Here is a 21,815-nt window from a genome sequence, read left to right as displayed (position 1 = left end):
AAGGGCAGAACAAACACATAAACACACACACACACACACACACACACACACACACACTCCAAGCCAAATTTTTTAGTATTAGGTCCTGTATGAATAAAGAAAAAAATGCCTTTAAGAAACCTCCCATTATGAGGAGAAAAAAAGAAAAAGCCCAAACTCTTATCTATGACAGATCTTGTCAGGACCCTTTAGGCATCCTTGCTAATTTTGTTTCCTAACTGTTTTAGAAAAGAATGGTGGGAATCATGACTCTTTTCACTCCAGGAGCTAGTACTTCACTGTCTTCCTCTTGAAAGAATTAACAGAGTCAAACAATATGAGGCACAGTACTCTTGAACTCCAAACTTGATGGTCATGCAGTTTTATTCAATAATTACAGTATCTATTGAGTGAAACACCCGAGTTATATACATATGTTTCACGCAGAAGTACTTAGTAATAAGGATAAAAAGAAATGCTTTGTGTAATGACATGTTTTAATAAAACACATTCAATAAGCAGTTTAATTTATTTCCTTGAAATAATCATATTAATATTAAAGGAACTGAAATAATGCCAGAGTAGCTTTTAGTTAAATTATAAAGTAAGAAGATACAGAAAAACCAGCATTATGGTTTTTTACTTCTCTTCTGCCTGTATTCTAACATTGCTCATCAAACTCTATCGAATAAGAATCATCTTGAGCAACAAGGATTTTAGTCTTCTTTTCACAAAAAACAAAAGAAAAAAATCAACCACATGTAAAATTTTGGCTGAAAAATGTATATTTTGATACTCAGCAATGTTTAAAGTAAAAAAGTCAACATTTATATTTTCCATTGATAATACACACAAAGGGCAAATGCCACCTAATGTTTTGTATGTTAAAAATACAACAATGTAAGCTTCATTCATTTCCCTTTGTTCTACTGAATAAGACAATAACGTGTTATATACTGTAAACACAGCGCACCAACCCTAAAAAACTAAATGCTACAAAGACTGTTCTATAATTATCAGACAACTTTTCTCAATATGCTGCATAGGAAGCCTGGTTGAAGAAATAGGACACTTTAATTTTTCTTAAACAAATTTAAAACAATTCTAGCCCATTTTTCTCAGGAGGAGTTGCTGTGGAAGAGTCTCATTCTCTGGGGGTAAGCCTCTCAACAGGAAAGATTAAGGCATATTTAAAATAGAAGGAGGTATGACAAAAGGCTTACTTTTATTTTTTTAATTCTCTAGGAAAATTTTCTAAAGCATAAATTAATTTTATTTCAAACAAAATAAATGTCTACCTACATGAAGCAATTGTACAGCCACCTGGCAGTGCAACCCCAAAGCATAGCGGTGCCACATGTCCTGGTATAGCAAGTCAATTTCTGAACTACAGCTCAGAAAACAATTCTCTGCTTAGAAGACAGGAACCAAAAGAAGATAGTATCCCTGCTGCCTTTGGTTACTGATAATATCTTTGGATAAATGTTTTCCCGGGTTGTTATTTCCAGTCTTCAACAGAGGTAGAACAGAAACACAAACAACAAATCAAGAAGTCATTTTCCTCCAAACAGCCTGCAGTGTAGGCAATAATCCTTCTTTTCTTCCTTCAGGTGGCATCTAGCCCCTCAGGTAACACAAACAAAGTTCCTGGGATCCAGGCTGGGCTGTTGCCATGGTGCTCACCTATAGGAGATGAGAGCTGGGAGGCTGCAGGGAGAGGCTGTGGCTTGAATGACTCAAGCAGTACGGTCTGCAAATGTGGCAAAGGTGATCATTTTGAAACAGAAAGGAAGGAATTTAGAAGCTCCTATCCATTCCATTAAGAAGTTTTCAGTGAAAAACTGTAGAAAAGAAACTGAGTTACCCTGGGAGCAGAGAATGTCTTAAAAACTCTACCAGGGACAAACCTGAGAAGCTTTAGATTGCTTCATATTCAATTTCCATCCCCACTACATGGCACCTTGCAAGTACAATCTTTTCTCATATTTCTTCTGTTTCCTCGGCAGTGTCTACCCTGGTTAAATGCTTCTAGTTATTATTTTTCCTGAACTTAAGTGGGTTACACATTTTTTTCTTTGAGAGAAAGTTGGGTAAAATTCTTTTTTCACTGCACTTCCAAAGCTGAACAAATTTCATTCTGATACTCAGGCCTACCTTCAAATGAAGCCAAAAGCAGATATTACAATCAAGCCATTTAGAATTATAACTCAAAACTCTTCCTAGTTACTGAAATTTCAATTATTAATATACAATTCAGAACCTCATATGTTCATATATATATATGTAACCAAAATCATTAATGAAATGAAAACCAAAATCATTAATATGTTCAACACTACTACTGAATAAATATGCTGGCCTTTTCTGTATTGGGAAGACAGTGTCTCTGAGAAGACAAGTTAATTCCCAAAGAAGCAAGATCATAGTAAACAGGAGGATCAAACAGTATAGGAAAGGCTTGGGGTGGGGGAAGCATTATCTGTACAAAAATTTCAATATAATAGCATTAGTAAACCCATGTTCCCAGCAAATCATGTTTACTTCCTCCTGTACTTTCATATGAATTTATTTTTCTTAGATCTACTAATCATAGAGTTTTAGTAGCCCTATGTAGCACCACAGTCTACTTCTCTAACAGATAGTATAGTGTGTATTTATTGGGAGAATAATAAATTGAAAGCAACTATTCCCAGCCCAATCCAACAAGGGTCATCAAGAAAGCTAACCTAACCTTGAATGTGGACTTTGTGAATCCTTTGACTAATGGCCAGGTTCTCCCCCTGACTGCTCCCTGCTCCATACCAAGCACCATGTAAGAATAACTCAGGGTTCCAAGCTGACTGTTTGAATTAATTGAAAGGATTCTTCCCAGAGGCAATTTTACTTCTAATTAAGGAATACCGTATTCTTTACATTTTTGTTTTAAGGTCAGCAGACAATCTTGATTTCTGTGAAACTCCAAGACCTCTAGCAATGAGATAGGTAATGGTTAAAAATCTAATTGCTTTGCTGATAAAGATTACTTGCTGCTTCTGACCTATTTAAGAAATAAACTACAAGGCAGGAGAGGCTTCTACGATTCACTAAAGTGAATGAGTATTGCTTTAATCCTCATCCGTATCTGAAATCAATCTTAAAAGATAAAAGTGAAGGGCTGGGGGATGGGGAGCCGACACACACTATAGCAGATACACTGATGAAGGAAAAAACAGAGTAAAAGAATTCTGATTAGTGCAATTTGAGGTAAAACACAGCTGGATTTTCTCATCTTAACCATCCAGTTTTTTAAAAGCCACATTTCCCCATACAACCCCACAGCCATTTGGATGTGCTAGCTCAGTCTGCCACACGTTTACAAACCTAGCTCCATATTTAGGAACTGGGAAATGTTTAACCAAAAATGCTATTGCCACACAAAATCCTGGACTCCACTGCAGGTGAGTTTCTGCTTGGCTTGGCAGTTATGATTCCACGCTGCTTCACTGAATGCCTGGAGACGGCTCAGTCAGAATTCTTGTGTTCACTGGGAGGTATTCTTAAGGCACTCACCTTGTTTGAAAATTTCCCAGGTAGTAATTAACAAAATTGGGAATCCTAATACTCTACGACAAATTTACATAACATCTCATCAGTTTCTCAAAACCTGTATCTGGGATCTCACTTTGGCAAAAATGTAGCTCTACCTGCTCCCTGGATTTTACTGTTTTCCACTCAGGTATTTTGTGAAAACATTCAACTGATATATTCTGTTCATAAGCACAGATCCTTTCCTGTATTTTAAATTTAAAGGTTTCCCTCTCTGGATTAAAATAAAAAAGAAATCAGAGATCAGAGTTCATTCACCAGAGCTCCTCTTATATGCTAAAAACAGGCCCTCCCTGGGGATGTTGATGGTACTGGCTCCTGTGGTTTACCCACTGCAGTTGAAGCCAGTAGTCTATTCTGCTTATATTACTCACTGATTTTTAAAATTTTTAATTATTTGGAGACAAAGTCTTACTATGTTGCCTAGACTGGTCTCAAATTCCTGGCCTCAAATGATTCTCCCAAATCAGCCTTCCAAAGTGATGAGATTACAGGCACAAACCACTGGGCCCAGTTTACTAATTTTTGTTAGCATGGCCGGGCTCGGTGGCTCAGCTTGTAATCCCAGCACTTTGGGAGGCCGAGGTGAGTGGTTTGCCTGGGCCTGCGGGTTCGAGACCCGCCTGGGCAACTTGGCGAGACCTCATCTCTACAATAAAGCAAAATTAGCCGGGCATGGTAGCGCGCGCCTGTAGTTCCAGCTACTTGAAAGGCTGAGGCGGAAGGATCTCTGGAGCCCAGCAGGTTGAGGCTGCGGTGGCCGGGAGCGGCCACTGCACTCCAGTCTGGGTGACAGAGTGAAATTTCAAATAAAAAAAAAAATATATACACACACACACACACACACACACACACACACCATACAACTACTCAAACTAAAAAGCTATCTATGAAAATATAACATATACTGCAGATCTTACTTCTCTCAGTCTCTAGACATGGTAACCTAATGAGTTCAGTTGCTAATGATAAAGAAGGATATTTTTCAGCCTGAGCTGTCACTTAAAATAAGCAAACTCAGGATAAATAAATTTATCAACACAGACAAAAATAATATTCACACCTACTCTGGTACATATACATGTATGCATACAATGAAGGTGGACATAGAAGGAAGACTAGATTATAAATGGCAAAACATTTTCTAGGGGGTAGAAAATTCAACTTGCCCCCAATATGACAGACACTAGGAAACAATTCCTTTAAAGAACCTGTACCATGTTATAACACACCATTTTTTGTCCTAAAATTGCAAATGGAATAAAATCTCCTAGTACCTATTAAACAACTTAAATATAAACACAACTATATTGAATTTTTAAAAGACAGAAACTAAACCACACTTATAATCTAACTCAACTAACATACTCATTTAAAGAGTGGAAAGGCTAATAACTTTTCTCTTCCTTTTTTTGAATTCAATTAGACTTTCAGTCCCATAATTGCTATAAAAGTAAAGTTATGGATGGAAGAAGGCTAAAAGAAAAAAGAATTGGCAAAGTTTAATGACATTGCCTTCTTAATCATTCCTGAACTCATGACTATCTTCTGCTTTCCTATTAGTTTCTCATTTGGTTGAATAAATGAGCATATGTATAAATCCATCTATCAATCTTATTACTTGGTATGCACTATATGTCATATGTTACAAAGGAAGACTAAAAAAAAAAAAAAAAACTCCAAAATTTATTTATAAAAAATTGTGCTGTGCTTGGTGGATCAGCCTGTAATCCCTGCGCTTTGGGAGGCCGAGGTGAGTGGATTGCCTGAGCCCGCAGGTTCGAGACCCACTTGGGCAACTTGGTGAGACCTCATCTCTACAATAAAATAAAAAAGATTAGCCAGGTGTGGTAGCGCACGCCTGTAGTTCCAGCTACTTGGAAGGCTGAGGCGGAAGGATTGCCGGAGCCCAGCAGGTTGAGGCTGTGGTGGCCAGGAGCGTGCCACTGCACTCCAGTCTGGGGGACAGAGTGAGACTCCAACTCAAAAAAAAAAAAAAAAATTGTATATTTATTCTTACATGTTTAAACTTCTGGTACCTTTAAAGTGTTCTCCATTTGATGCAATATACCTATGGAGATATTTTTTCCACTGCTCAAAACAGTTTTTGAACTCATTAATTTTGATGCCTTTTAGTGCTTCTGCTGTTTTTTTGTTTCACCTTTTCCATGCTGGCAAAACATTTCCCATTGAGGACGTTTTTCATCCGAGGAAACAAACAAATAAAAAAATCACCTGGGGCAAGACCAGGTGAATAGGGAGGGTGGGGCACAGCTGTCATGACATTTTTGGTCAAAAACAGCTAAACACTCAGTGTGGTATGGGCAGGTGTGCAGTTATGGTGGAAGAACTAGTCACCTGTTTGCCGTAACTCAAGATGCTTCTTCCGCAAATCATCTCTCACAATACACTAGCTGGTACACTGATGCCCAACAGGTTCCTAGAACACTTGCTTAGCAGGGGAAGCCTGGACTACAAGGGACTTGTCCTCCAAAAGATAATTCTGGGTTTTTTTTTTTTTTGGATATCTCCTTATATACTAGGTAGAGGCAAGAAATGCAAAGGATGAAGAAAGATATGGTTCCTGTACTCACACACAATTTATAATCTAATGAGTCAACAATCCATTATAATATGATGTGATTAGACTTATGAAAAAGTATGCAAAAAAGACCCTGTGAGTACTCAGTAAGGAATCTTATGTTAGGGGTTCAGTGAAGGTTTCCTGGAGAAAAAAGTAATGTGAAGTTGTGACCTTAAGGATGGGGTGGACTTTACTACATGCAGTGTGGAGGGGCTGAGAGATCTAGAGGGAATAGCTAGCTGTGAAAAGGCCAGTAGTGAGAGTATGCAAGGCTGGGATGGTGAGATGCTGAAAGAAATTCAGCAATGTGGCTTTGGTGTAGTGTAGAGGTTGTAGTGGGGAGGTCTAGCTAATAATCAGATTTGAGAGAGATCATGGATCTATAGTCATGTATGGGTATTTCAATCTGATCTCAAGACCGGTGGAGGGACATAGAAAGGTTCTGGATGGTAGAGGGAGAATGACAGGGTAAGATGTGTGCCTCAGTAAAACCACTTTGGCTAAGGATGGAGAAAGAGAGGGGTACACAGAGAGGGAGGGAAAAATGAAACACTTAGGAACTAGTTCATTGATTATGGTAGTAATTTGAGTAAAGATCATGAACTGGACAAGCAGAAATGGGGAAGTAGTGGATGAAGTTTAGGAGAGATTCAGAAGTCTTGAGACTGGAATGTTTCAGGCGTCAGGGAGAGGGTGAAGTCAAGGATGAGTAATCATTTCTGGCTTGAACGACTGGGTAAAAGATGATGATGTCCTTCACAGGAACAGGAAATAAGAGGTAACTCTGGTTGGGGTGACAGTGGAAGTTAGTCAAGTTTTTTTGTTGTTGTTTTTTGAGTTGGAGTCTCACTCCATCACCCAGGCTAGAGTGCAGTGGCACGCTGGTCACCCCAGTATCGACCTCCTGGGCTCCGGCGATTCTTCCGCCTGTCTTCCAAGTAGCCAGAACTATAGGCACACGCTACAGCACCCAGCTAATTTCTTAATATAGAGATGAGGTCTCGCCAAGTTGCCTGGGCTGCTCTTGAACCTGCAGTCTCAGCAATCCACTCACCTTGGCCTCCCCAAGTGCTGGGATTACAGGCTGAGCCACCGAGCCCTGCCGTGAAGTCAAATTTTATACAAATTGAGTTTGAGGTTCCTGTGGGGGTAAATGTGAATAGTGAAAGAGAATAAGCAGATTAAGAAAACATCTGAGAAAATAACCTGAAGAATGTTAACCTTTAAAGCTACAAAACTGACAAAACAGACTGAGGAATTTAAAAAAAGAAAAATCAGGTGACACTAGTATTATAAAAGCCCAGGAAAGAGAGATCTTAAGAAGGGTGAGTTAATAGTAGCTATTGGCTGGGCATGGTGGCCCAGCCTGCAATCCCAGCACTTTGGGAGGCCGAGGCGAGAGGATTGCCTGAGCCCAGGGGTTGAAGACCAGCCTGAGCATCTTAGTGATACCTCGTCTCTACAATAAATCACAAACAAAACAAAACAAAACAAAAAACTGGCAGGGTGTGGTGGTGGGCATCTGTAGTTCCAGTTACTTGGAAGGCTGAGGTGAAAGGATCGCCCAAGCCCAGCTGGCTGAGGTTGTTGTGGCCGTGAGCATACTACCACACTCTAGCCTGGGTGACAAGAGTGAGACTCCACCTCAAAAAAAAAAGTAGCCACTGAATTTGGGAAGAGATGTAACTGGAGGAGGCCTTAGTAAAAGCAGTTTTGGTAAAGAGATGAGGACAAAAATGAGATTGCAGTAGGTTGAGAAAATAAACAGGATGGGAGGAAAGTAGAGATGAGCTTAACAAGTTTGATTGTGAAGGGGTAGCATCAGTGAAATAGCTATGAGACATGGAGTTGAAGTGGGTTTTTAAAAAAAAAGTCACCTTTTAATTTTTTCTTTAAACAATAAGTAATACATGTTCTTGGCAAAAATTTTCGGGAGTTCAGAAGGACAGAACATGAAAAAAAAAGGGTACTTCCCACAACCTCCTTAAAGAAAATGCCATTAGCAATTTTTGTGAACCCTCTCAGAAATTTTTTATGCATAGGTAAGTGTGTATATATGTAACTTTCTATAATATAATTATATATGTTTAAAATATATGTATTTAATATATTTTCCATTCAAATGCATAATGTATTTATGTATTGTATATTATACAGTGATATATAATATGCACTAATATATACTAATATGTACTGTATATTATACACTAATATATAATATGTAAACATAAGCATATATTTATATATCCTATTTTCCATAAATGGGACACTACTATACTTTTCCTAAGAGTATATTTTGGACTTCCGTCCATATTGGAACATATAGATATAATTTCTCTTTTTAATGACTACATAGCTATTCCTTTATATGGGTCTATAGTAATTTAATCAGTCCCCAATGACCCTCTAAGTTTTTCTTTTTTTGTGACCACCAAAGTTCACAGCATCTTAGTTCATATATCTTTATGAACATGTGTATGTATTTATAGTTTAAATTCCCAGGTGTGAAATTGCTAGATTAAAGGGCATATACATTTTAATTTTTGACATGGCTCAATTACCCTCCAAAAAGATGGCATCAATGTCAAAGGTTACCAACAGAGCATGTTTCCATATCTATTACCAGCATGAAATGTGACTGAGCCTCAAAATCTTTTGCCAGTATAATTTGTAAAAAATGGTATTTCATCATTGCTTTAGTATGCATTTCTTTAATTATAAAGTTGAGGACATTTGTACATGTTTTTTGGCAATCTCAGTTCTCTTTTCTGTGAGCTGCAAAATACTATTTTCTAATTGTTGAACTTGAAATCAGCTGTATTTTCTTTCAGTGCTTTTATTTTAGTTTTTTATCCAATCCATTTACATTTTGGGGAGGGAGCAGAAGAGATGAAAAGAATATAGTAGGGATTCAATCTTATAGTTTTCCAAATTACAGAAATACTATGATTACACATTATTACTATAGGCTATCCTACTCTTATCAGGAATAGTGATTGGGATTCCTATCAATACACACAGTGGAGTGTATGACGGAAAAAGTACTCAACTTGAAGCCAAAAGTCCTACACCAGCTCAAACCACTTACTGACTATGCAGCATGGAGCAAGTAATTTATTCTTTCTGAACCTTAGTTATCTCATTTGTAAAATGTGAACAATAATATCTCTTTCTACACCTTATAGTTATTTTGAGAATCAAAGGCAATAAATAATCTAAGTTTCCACATCTATTTCATAAACTGTAGTACTATATAAATGTGATGGACTATGATTAAAGTCATAGAGCTTTTTCATAGTCACATGCATAAGGTCATTTTATGTAAATTATTCACTTGGTTGAGAGCAGGAAAACTATTCTTGAATATATTCTTTGCTGGAAGAAGACAAAGAAGAAATAAATGTGTGGAAATTTTTTTTCTATTAAGATAAAACATCTAAATGAATTTAAAATGTCATTATGATGCAATCAGAAACTTCAATTGGGTTTTAGTTCATAAAACTGAGGGATTCTTAATTGACCCATGGCTGTAAACCTAGAAAGGGAAACGCTAGACTGGAGTCCAATAATTTCTGAGAAGTTTTCATTATATTCAAGTATACCATATTAAAATTATTGTTATTCTTTATTATCCAGAAGTCAATTTTAACTCTCCCCTTCTGTTTCAGGCCAGCAAATATCTACTGAGTTCCTTATAGGACAGTCATTGCATTAGAGGATAGTGATATAAAGATTGTACCCCTTAAGGAGCTTTTAATCTGTTGAAGCAGACATATGAAGAATAAATTCAATACAAAGCAGTTAGTCCTATAATAAGGCATGTGAAGTTGGTCATAGGTGGGTGTGAGATGGGGCTGGCACTTAGTCTAGGATGATGTAAGGGGAAGAATATTGACAAGAAGTTAGGGAGCACATGATTCCTGACTTGAGTGCTGTTGCATGAGTATAGATTAGAAGTAGGTTTGACAAAGGACAGGTATAGGAATGGGAAATGGCATTTGAGATAGAGGAGAGTGAGATCCAAAGCAGATAAATATGAAACAGGATGGTAAATACCATAATGGAAGATGTTTGGTAGGAGAGGTAGGAGAAAATATCGATAGTTACATTTTATACACTACGCATTTTGTACACTATGCTAAAAAGTTCAGATTTATAAATGCACTATATATGAGGGGGAGCCCCCACAAAACCGAAATTACCTTTTGGACGGTGGGCCCCCTATAGTACAGGCTTCCCTTGCTAGGTAAGAGTTCTAAGAACCCGTCAGCATCAGTGTACCAGCTAACACTGTTGTGAGAGGCTGTATTTGGCTTGAGTTTTTACTTTTGAGATTTTTTTCAACACGTTTGCCCATTTCCTGATGGCTGATTTATGAGCACACTTGTCCACACTGTCCTGAGTGTTTGGCAGTGTTGACCAAAAATGGCATGACCCCTGAGCCCAACCTCCCTATTCACATGATCTTACCCCAAGTGCCATTTTTTTTTTTTGTTTCCCCAAATGAAAAAAGTCCTCAAAGGGAAACATTTTGCCAATGTGGAAGAGGTGGGAAAAAAATGGCAGAAGCAAAAAGACATCAGAATTGATGAGCTCAAAAACTTTTTTGAGCATGGAAAAAGCATTTAGTTAGGTGTATTGCATCAAATGGAGAGTACTTTGAAGGTGACTGAAGTTTAAACATGTAAGAATAAATACACTTTTTATAAATAAATTACATTTTTGCCCCTTCCTTATACATATTGATGAGATATTAAAACTTAAGTTTCAAGTGAGTTACCTGGATAAAACAGATGCTGTGTAGCACAGCAAAGTCCAAACTGCAGCATTTTCAAAGGAAATGTTTTGGAACCAGACCTACTACTCTCAGATAGATCAAGACTATAAAAAGTGGTCAGAGAATGAAGAAGAGAAAAAATACATAGAGGGTGGGGTATGATTGCATCTGGGAAATTTAGATGATGAGAAATGACTGGCTAACTATTGGAGTCAGAGCAAAAGTGTGGATACTTTTGGATTAGCCTGCACTCCTAGAAGCTGTCAGGGTATGGGTTGTGTGGATGCTTCTTGTAGACCAGAAGATTGCGGGACAAAGAGACTAGAGTGGTAGGAACTCTAGTTGCAAGTGAGCACCTGGGATAGAAATGCATCTGTCAAAGTCAATAAAACCACAGATGAGAGTGCCTCAGAAATGAGAAATCTCTGAAGAATTCCCCAAAGCATCCCATGAGAGAAAAGTCAGCTTTATACATCTGCCAGGCTCAGAAAACATTATGAAACACTAAGATATTAGTACTAGAACTTTCTTTTCTCCTTTTCCTTCTTTTTTATGTCTCCTTCCCCCAAATCTGGAAGGCATCTAAAACACTGGTCTGCAAGCTGGAGGGGAAGGGCAGATGAGAAGTAAGTAGTCTAGCATATCTCCTTCCCCAAAGGCAGGCCGACAGCCTGTACTGGCTTGGTTGGGGCAAGTTTATAGTTTTGATTAATATTTTGGACCAATAAGTTCTGAATTAAGATGGTTTGTTTAAAGCAACCAAAGATTAACTCTAAATGGATCACAGACCTAAATATAAAAGCTAAAATAATAAAGCTTCTAAAAGAAAACACAGGAGAAAAATCCCTTGGGACATACACACACAAAAAGCCTCTTCATTGATTATAGGAATGTAAAATGGTACAGCCTCTCTGGAAAACTGGTTGTTTCATATAAACCTAAACATGTATATGCCATACAATCTAGCAATTGCACTCTTAGACATTTACTCCCACAGAGGAGAAAACTTATGTTCACACAAAGACTTATACACAACTGTTCACAGTTTTATTCATAATAGCAAAAACTAGAAACAATCCAAATGTATACTTCAACAGGTGAATGGTTATACAAACCGTGGCACATCCATACAAAATACTACTAGGTAATAAAAGGACAAACTGTTGATACATGTAACAATTTGGGTGGATCTCAAGGGCAAATGTTTTTAGTGAGGGGGAGCCCTTCTCAAACAATTATATACTACATAATTCTATTTATGTAATATTCTTGAAATAATAAAATTATAGAGGTGAATAATAACTTAGTGATTGCCAGGGATAGGGATGGGTTGGGGAGGTGGGGATGACTGCAAAGGTAGCACAGGGAGTTATTTTCTGGTAATAGATCTCTATCTTGATCATGGTAGTGGTTACACAGATCTATAGACAGGATTAAACTGTGTAGACATACACACACAAAAATGAACACATAAAAATTGATGAAAACTGCATAAAGTCTGCAGTCTAGTTAATAGTACTGTATCACTGTTAGTTACCTGGTTTTGGTATTATACAACAGTTGTAAGATGTCACTATTGAGGAATGCTGGAGAAAGGGTCTGTAGAACATTGTACTAGTTTTGCAACTTTTTTGTGAATATAAAACTCTAAAATAAAAGGCTAAAACTTATTTATAATTAATAAGGAGAAAGATTCAAGAGGCCGAGTATATTGTTCTACCTCCTCCTACCAAGGAACATCACACTTAATTTCAGGGATCTCTTGACAAAGAACGAGTAGATGACTTTAAAATATGTTTTGTTAGTGAGCCTTAGAATTGGGGACATTACTGTGAAGGTTTTTATTTGAGGGACCTTTGGAGGATGTGAGAAAATTCTGCTCCATATAACTATTTTTACCTCAAGTCTTTTGTAAGTTTAAGTAGTACTTCCAGAGCAAGGCTGGCACTGTGACAGGCATTTGGAATCTTGGAATGCTTGACAAAGTAGTACGACTGCCGTTTTTCAGCATTACCTAGTTTTAAGCGCATTTGAATAAAAGGCAGGAATATCACAGAGTCTTCTCATGTACCAACACCCTCCCACATGACATGACTTTAATGTGAAAATGCTGCCAATATTGATTCTAGGAAATCACTTTACTGGCTTTTATCTGATCAGATGCCTTTGGAACAATGATGACTTTGTGACATCCTATTGATTTTGCCTCTAACATGTTCTTCCTAACTTGTCTCTGCTTCTTCATTCCCTCTGCTACTGTCCTCCTTGGAGCCTTCATTATACCTTACAATAGCTTTATGCTAACTGGTCTCTCAAACTAAGTCTCTGCAAACTAAGTCATGTGAAATTTCATTGCCGGAATAATCCATTCATAGTACAGTTCCAAGCCAGTCACTTCCGTGCTAAAAAATGTTTAAAGGCTCCCCACTGCTTATAGGCTAAAATCCAAACTCCTTATTCTGACATTCAAGAACTGCCCTGAGTATGGAACATTGGGCTGAAAATAATTTCTACTTGGAATGATGGTACTACTCCAATACTTTTTCAATACTTCTACTGAAAATTTCAATGTCATCCCCCATCAACATTTCTTTGTATGTAACTTATTTTTTCTTTCTAGATGATTTTAAGATTTTTTAAAAGCCTCTGTTTGGATATTTCATAACAGTATAAATACATCAGCCTATCCTACAGGAAATAAAGAATTCCACACATAGAAAATACTCATAAGCTAGACTGTTAAAAGAAAAAGATTGCTCTGTTAAACTTCAGTGAATGGAACATTTTGACACTGACATCCTGGACATTTCCATTTTTTATAAATGGAGTAATAATATGTGGTCTTTTGTGACTGGCTTCTTTCACTTAGCTAATGTTTTCAAAGTTAAAAACATTCAAGCTGGGCTTAGTGGCTCAGCCTGTAATCCTGCACTCCAGGAGGCTGAGGTGAGTGGATTGCCTGAGCCTGTGGGTTTGAGACCCGCCTGGGCAACTTGGCGAGACCTCATCTCTACAATAAATCAAAAAGTTAGCTGGGCATGGTAGCACATGCTTGTAGTCCCAGTTACTTGGAAGGCTGAGGCGGAAGGATCTCTGGAGCCCAGCAGGTCGAAGCTGTGGTGGCCGGTCTGGGTGACAGAGTGAAACTCCAACTCAAAAAAAAAAAAAACATTCAAACACATTTTAGCATGTACTGGTGCTCTATTTCTTTTTATGGCTTACTAATATTCTATCATATGGGTAGATCATGTTTTGTATATCCATTAATCGGTTGATGGACATTTGGGTTGTTACTACTTTTTTGCTATTATGAATAATGTTGCTATGACCATTCATATACAAGTTTTTGTGTGAACATGTGCTTTTATTTCTCTGAATAAATTTATCATTTCTTTGAATGGATTTTTTTTTTTCCTGAGTTAGAGTCTCACTCTATCGCCCAGATTGGAGTGCAGTGGCCGCTCCCGGCCACCGCAGCCTGACCTGCTGGGCTCCGGCGATCCTTCCGCCTCAGCCTTCCGAGTAGCCGGAATTACAGGCATGCGCTACCACGCCCGGCTGATTTTTTGATTTATTGTAGAGATGAGGTCTCGCTGCCCAGGTGGGTCTTGAACCTATGGCCTCAGGCAATCCACTCACCTCAGCCACCCAAAGGCACGGGATTACAGGCTGAGTCACCGAGCCCGGCTCTGAATGGATTTTTAATAAGGGAATACAAATGTTGGTATCTGTCAGTCTTTTTCTCTGGGGTGCTTCAGTTTTTCCAATCTGCTATTGGTAAGTGTAAGCCTGGCTGCTGGCTTTCCAGAGCTGTGTGGGATCTGCACCTTTCCAGAGTTTTGGGGGTAGGTGGGTAAATCAGCCTCTTATGCAGAAACTACTAGTTGTCTTACCAAGTCCATCCCTTCCTCCTGCCTTAAAAACATATTACTATATTATTGGGGGTAACAATGTACTTAGCTATACAATTTCCCAGTCTCCATTGTAGAAAAAGGTGGCAATGAGACAAAAGCAGAAGTCAACTGGATATGGTTTCAGATAAATTGCTTTAAAGGGAGATAACTCAGCTGGACAGCAGGTGTCTTTTTATGAGTTCCTCTTTCTGGTATCCAAAACATAGTTGTCATGACTGGAGCCCTAGCAGCTATCCTGTGTCCATACAGAAATTCTCAAAGATCCTAAGAATGGAAGACTTGCACTGCACTGCCTATCTTCAGAGTTTTGGGTATCTGTTAATTGGCAAGTGATCTGAATTCTAAGTGGTAGACTTCTTTTCAGAATGTCCTTTTGCAGGCAGCTACACCTGACTGTCCTCTAACTGTGAATGTTAGATCAAGTAAACTATCACTCAGATTCTTCCTAGTTTTATTAAAGATGGAGCTCATATTTTTGTTTCCTATACAGATTAATTTTTAAGACAAAAAAAGAAAAGAATGGTTTTTATCTATCAACTTAAAAACTGGAATTTTACCTTTCCAAACTTATTTCATACTTGATCCTTTTATATACCATGAACTGTTCAGTGTTTCTTGTCAAATTCCATTAATTTCCTATTATCTGCTTTTGCTCATTATTTCCATCCCAAAGAAAGCTCTCTTTGTGTCTATTTCTGTGTCCAAATTATACCTGTTCTTTAAGATGAAACTTGTAGGCTACTATCCTATAAAGTCTTTTATGATCACTCAACAGGAAGTCATCTCCCCTTTACCTATATATCATTTCCTCCTGGACATCTACCTCCTTTACTGGACTCCTTAAGGCTGAGGCCTATGCCTTCGGTTCACTACACTATACTCCCTGTAGCACATGGGATAGTAGCTTGTACATAACTGTAATACACTGAATGTTTATTGTCTATTAAGAAGTTTGGATTTTAGAAACATTAATTATTTGGCAAAATTTCACTTCTTATTTCTATGCCCCAGAAAGGAAATTCTGAGTTTAAAGATCATTATAAACTGACCCCCAAAGAAACATTGGTAACAAATTCAATCAGGGTCTCATAACAGAGTTTATGACTGTGGATCCCTGGCAAGCACAACCTGGACCCACTAGGGTCTTTGCAATCAGTCAAGTATGTATGTTAAAACACCCTATGAGCTGGGCTCTGTGGCTTAGCTATAATCCCGCACTTTGGGAGACTGAGGCGGGTGGATTGCCTGAGCCCGCGGGTTCGAGATCCGCCTGGGAAACCTGGCGAGACCTCATTTCTACAATAAATTAAAAAAAAATTAGCCAGGCGTGGTAGCGCGTGCCACCACGCCTGGCTGATTTTTTGATTTATTGTAGAGATGAGGTCTCGCTGCCCAGGTGGGTCTCGAACCCGCGGGCTCAAGCAATCCATTCACCTCAGCCTCCCAAAGGCGCGGGATTACAGGCTGAGCCATCGAGCCCAGCTCATAAAGAGGAATTTAATGAGAAACAGTTCCTTGATCTCTTGAGTCCAGTGTTCTGGTCACATTTGACCAGGTAAGCCAAAAAGAAAAAGACTGACCTACTGGACCAAAGAAAAATCTAAAACTTCTATATAATTTGAAAACATGATTTTAAAACACAAGAGACAGACTGGAAGAAAATTTCAGCAACCTATATAACAGGAGCTTACTATAGCTAATAATAAAAAGTGCTACTCCAAATAATAAGAAACAAGACAACGCAATAAAAAAATGGGCAAAGGAAATAAATAGGTAAGTTGCAGAAGAAGAAAACGTGATAAGATGTTCAAAATACTAAGCATTAGGGAAAGATAAATTAAAACAAAGAAATGTGTCCCTCCCCTTCTTTTTGAGAGGCAACAGACAATAAAAGTTAAGAATATAGACTCATGAGCCAATTGTCCTGGGTTTGAACCTCAGTTCTATCAGTTTCTAAGTTGCATAACCTCAGACAATTTATGAATTTCTCTGTGTATCAATTTTCACATCTTCAAAATGGGAGTGAGGATAGTAACTATCTCATAGGGTTGCTGTGATGATTAAATGAGTTAGGTTATGTAAAGTACTTAGAATAGAGTCTGGCACATAGTATATGTCACATAAGGGCTTATTATAACTATTCATTCAAATATTGATAAAAGAGAAACAAATGTTCATCAATAGAGAAGTACATTATGTTAATAACACTGTAGTATACTAAGAATCAGTTGTTAAAAAGAATGATGTAGATTGACATATACAGATTTAATACAAAATCTGTATTAAAGTTTTGTATGAGTACAAAATATTCATACTAAAAGACAAGTCACAAAGCTATATGTATAACATGATCCAAATTATATAAAAATATGCAAAACATATACATGGGTGCTATTTATGTATGAATTTTTAAAGAGGTTTGAAAATATACAAACTGTTAATGAGGCTATTTATGTGGAAGCATAGGGAAGATGAAGAGTGTTTTCAGTTTTTTAGTTTCTACTTATATATTGATGCATTTTTTTCCCCCTAAAACAACAAGAACATGAGTATTTTACTTTACAATTTAAAAAACTGGAAAAAAAAAGGCTACTTAGTAGGTTTAACTAAGATTTCATTACATTGGATATAAGAATAGAAATGTTTTTCTACTTGGATTTAGACACCATATATCATTTTGGAAGAAGTTTCCTGGTTTCAGCTATTGATGCATATGACCCAAGAAAACCACAAGTCTTGAGAAAATATCTGGCCATACCTGTAAGAGCTCTAATTAAAAAAATTAAATTGGTTAATAGCCTCCTTAACTCTATTTATCTGAGTGTTCAGATGACCCTGACAGCAAGAGAGCTTTTAAAATTGTAATACATTCAAACTCTATAAAGTTTTTTTTTTTTTACAAAAAACTTCTAATAAGAAACCTCTGCAATTCAAATGGATTTGAAAAATAAAAAGGGTTACCTAGTATTTGAGATTTAGTAGCACTTTTTTTTTTACTATTCTATATTTAAGAAAGAAAGATACTGCTATTGACTAAAGCATAATAGCATGAAAGTCACACATAATGAATTTAGCTCACTGGAAAGGCTAAAAATGCAGTAACTATACAACAGCAATATAAAAGAATCTGGAAGAATATAATCTCTTGACAATTCAATTGAAGAATTCCCATGGGCTACATAAAACAAAATGGAATAGTAGAGAGCACTTTGTTTGAAATTAAGAAGGTAATATTTAGTGCAAGGTTAAAAAACTAAAGTTCACCTGCAAAAAAATCTTGTCACCCAAGTTTCCACATGATGCTGCAGAGTTCACGAAACTGGCATTGAATTGAGAGGTTTTTTGGGTTTTGTTTGTTTGTTTTTTAGAGTCAGGGTCTCACTCTTGCCCAGGCTAGACTGCACTGGCATGATCCTGGCTTACCACAAACTTGACCTTCTGGGCTTAGGTGAAGGAGATTCTCTTGCCTCAGACTCCTGAGTAACTGGGACTACAGGTTCATACCACCATGTCTGGCTAATTTTTTGATTTTTTTTGTAGCATCTCAGTATGTTTATTAGGCTGGTCTCAAACTCCTGGGCTCAAGAAATCCTCTCTCCTTGGCCTCTCAAAGTGCTGGGATTATAAGTGTAAGCCCCTGTGCCAGGCTTGGAGGGTTTTAATTGTTGTATAACATCTTTGTTCTTAAAAATCAATATTCTAGCCGGGCTCAGTGGCTCAGCCTATAATCCCGTGCCTGTGGGAGGCTGAGGTGAGTGGATTGCCTGAGCCTGCGGTTTCGAGACCCGCCTAGGCAACTTGGCGAGACCCCATCTCTACAATAAATCAAAAATTTAGCCCAGCGTGGTAGCGCGTGCCTGTAATTCCAGCTACTTGGAAGGCTGAGGTGGAAGGATTGCCGGAGCCCAGCAGGTCAAGGCTGCGGTGGCTGGGAGCATGCCATTGCACTCCAGTCTGGGTGACAGAGTGAGACTCCAACTCAAAAAAAAAATCAATATTCTGAAAAAATTGTAATTCTATTTTATTGAGACTTACCTACAAAATGATTTGAATTTCTAGATTGATGAAAGTTATGAAATCTAATAAAAATATGGAAAAAAATCTGTTTTTTACAATTACCTTACCTTAAAATAAAGAAATAAAAAAGAAAATTAATAATATAATTATACAGCAAACTGAACAGACTTGCAACTTTCATAGAGAATCTTTAATGTTCAAGAAGAGCTGATAAAGCAGTAGTCCATTAATTCAGTATGGAGAACAAGTTGCTTTACCTATAAAATAAGGACAACAACTCTCTGCCTGGAAAATCTATAATTTTTATTTCTTTTTAAAAAAATCAATTACTAGGAAAAAAGTATAAATAAGAGTATCAAATGCGAGAAGCACACTTGAGTTCAAATCCAATCTCTACTACTTACGAGGTGTGACCCTGGGCAAGTTTCACAATCTTTTTACACCTCAGTTCCTCATCTGTAAAATGAGGATAATAACAGTATCTAGGGTTGTTATATTACATGACAGACTACAATTAAAATGCCTGGGCCAGAGTAAGTGCTCCAGTACTAATGATGGTAATGTTGTGCTGGTGCTGATACATCAAGCACCATTTCCACAACTTTGAACATTATGGAGACATGAAGCATTAAAAGTATGTCAGCACACATTCAACAATTTTAGAAGAATGCTATCCTTAGCAAGCCATACATTTGAGGTTTTATTCGAGATAGTAGTCCTAATTATTGAAATCTAGGCTTTCTTTTTATTCTATAAGCTATACATATAGAACAACAACAGTAGAGAATATGAACTTTGGAGCCAAACCACCCAAGTTCAAAAATATTGTTTTTGTTGTTTAATAGCTTTATGGCCTTGTGCATGATTACTTAGCCTCTCTGTGCCTTAGCTTCTTCATCTATAAAGTGGGGATAATAACAGTATTTATTGTATAGGGTTACTATAAAGATTAAACAAGATAATGTGTATGAAATATCCAGTACACTGCTCAAAAATTTTTAGCTATCATCATAATTCCTTAGAGCAGTGGTCCCCAACTTTTTTTTTTTTTTTTTGAGTTGGAATCTCACTCTGTCGCCCAGACTGGAGTGCAGTGGCCACTCCCAGCCACTGCAGCCTCAACCTGCTGGGCTCCAGTGATCCTTCCGCCTCAGCCTTCCAAGTAGCTGGAACTACAGGTGCGCGCTACCACACCCGGCTAATTTTTTTATTTATTGTAGAGATGAGGTCTCTCCAATTAGCCCAGGCGGGTCTTGAACCCGCAGGCTCAGGCAATCCACTCACCTCAGCCTCCCAAAGCGTGGGATTACAGGCTGAGCCACCGAGCCCGGCTGGTCCCCATCTTTTTTGGCATCAGGAATCAGTTTTGTGGAAGACAACTTTTCCATAAGACTAGGGAGGGTGGGGGGTGGGGTGGGGGTGGTTTCAGAATGATTCAAGCACATCATATTTATTATGTACTTTATTTCTATTATTATTACATTGTAATATATAATGAAATAATTATACAACTCACCATAATGCAGAATCAGTAGAAGCCCTGAGCTTGTTTTCCTGCAATTAGATGGTACCATCTGGGGATGATGGGAGACAGCGCTAGCATCACCACCTCAGATCATCGAGCATTAGATTCTCATAAGGAGCATGCAACCTAGATCGCTTGCATGCACCGTTCACAACAGGGTACATGCTACTATGAGAATATAATGCTGCCACTGATCTGACAGAAAGCGGAGCTCAGATGGTAATGTGAGCAATGGGGAGCAGCCGTAAATACAGATGAAGCTTTGCTTGCTCGCCTGCTACTTATCTCCTGCTCAGTGGCCCAGTTCCTAACAGGCCACCTGGGGGTTGAGAGCCCCTGCCTTAGAGTCATTCTACTGAAAAAGGAAAAACTCTGACTGCTAAAACTTAATTCTACAGAAGCAGCACAACTGAGTCTTCAATTAGTTCTTATGTACCCACAAACTCTCTAATAGTATAAGATTCTTAAATGGTTGAGTATTTGAACCAATATTTTGGAGCTTGTCTTAATTTGAGCAAGATGAAAAAGTAAACTTTTAAATTGATTCAAAGTCAGAGGAGACCAAAATACCTTATCAAAATTCGCTATAAAACTGTGTTCTCTGTTTTAAGCAACTTAACTCCCTACCTGTCATCTGTACTGCGAAGGGATGGAAGTCGAAAACTTGTGTTTCTGTCAAGCTTTGACTGGCTTTTGGTCCTCTTGATGGAGCCTTTTAGGCGCTTGCTGAAGAATCCCTAGAACGAAAAGGCAGAAGGTGAGGGGAGAGAGAACCAAAAGGGAAAGTTACGCTTCTGTACCATCTTCGCAAAAGGTGTGTATATGTTTATGATGAAGATCAGAAACAATCCAACTTTTAATTTTTTTATTTTTTATTTTGTAAATAATAGTTGCTTGAAACCACTTGGTAATGTAATAAGAAAATGTTTTTCTTCTGGGACAAATTGAATAATTAAACTTTTTTTTTTAGTTTACTGTTACCCAGTAAACATTTGTTGACTGAATGAATTTACTGCAGGTTTCCTGAGTATCAGCACTGACTAGTTTCTTTCCAACATATGATGCATTTTAATTCATGCAGAAACTGAAGTAGGTATTCAGTAACTTACTTTAGGTCACACAATGAATAGATACAGAGTTAAGATTTAAATCCCAGTACATTGCTAACATTTAAAAGTTTCATCCATTCATATTTTTATTGAACTCCTATTATTTTTCAGATACTTAAGGCATTTGAGATATATCAGTGAACAAAAACAAACAAAAATTCTTGCCTTCATTAACCTCATATACTAGGAAGGAGATAGACAATAAACAAAGAACAAAATCAAGAAGTAAAAGACAAATGCTATAGAAAAACCGAGTCAGCCAGGTGTGGAGGCTCACACCTATAATCCCAGCACTTTGGAAGGCAGAGCCAAGAAGATTGCCTGA

At 37.7% G+C, this 21,815-nt stretch overlaps 1 protein-coding gene across 3 annotated transcripts in view; it reads right to left on the bottom strand.

Moving 5' to 3' along the window:
- Positions 1 to 21,815, bottom strand: part of RASAL2 (RAS protein activator like 2) — a 362,379-nt gene that overhangs the window by 47,463 nt on the left and 293,101 nt on the right. For all 3 annotated transcript variants that reach the window (XM_021706868.1, XM_008073803.1, XM_021706869.1), the window contains one exon: positions 21,009 to 21,118. In XM_021706868.1, the coding sequence (XP_021562543.1) occupies positions 21,009 to 21,118 (110 nt within the window). The remainder of the gene's footprint in view (positions 1 to 21,008; positions 21,119 to 21,815) is intronic.

This window comes from Carlito syrichta, unplaced genomic scaffold, assembly GCF_000164805.1.
Source record: "Carlito syrichta isolate Samal-C Ts95f unplaced genomic scaffold, Tarsius_syrichta-2.0.1 Scaffold316187, whole genome shotgun sequence".
NCBI lineage: Eukaryota > Metazoa > Chordata > Mammalia > Primates > Tarsiidae > Carlito > Carlito syrichta.
Note: the sequence above shows the minus strand (reverse complement) of the source record. Positions and strands in the feature narration are given on the sequence as shown.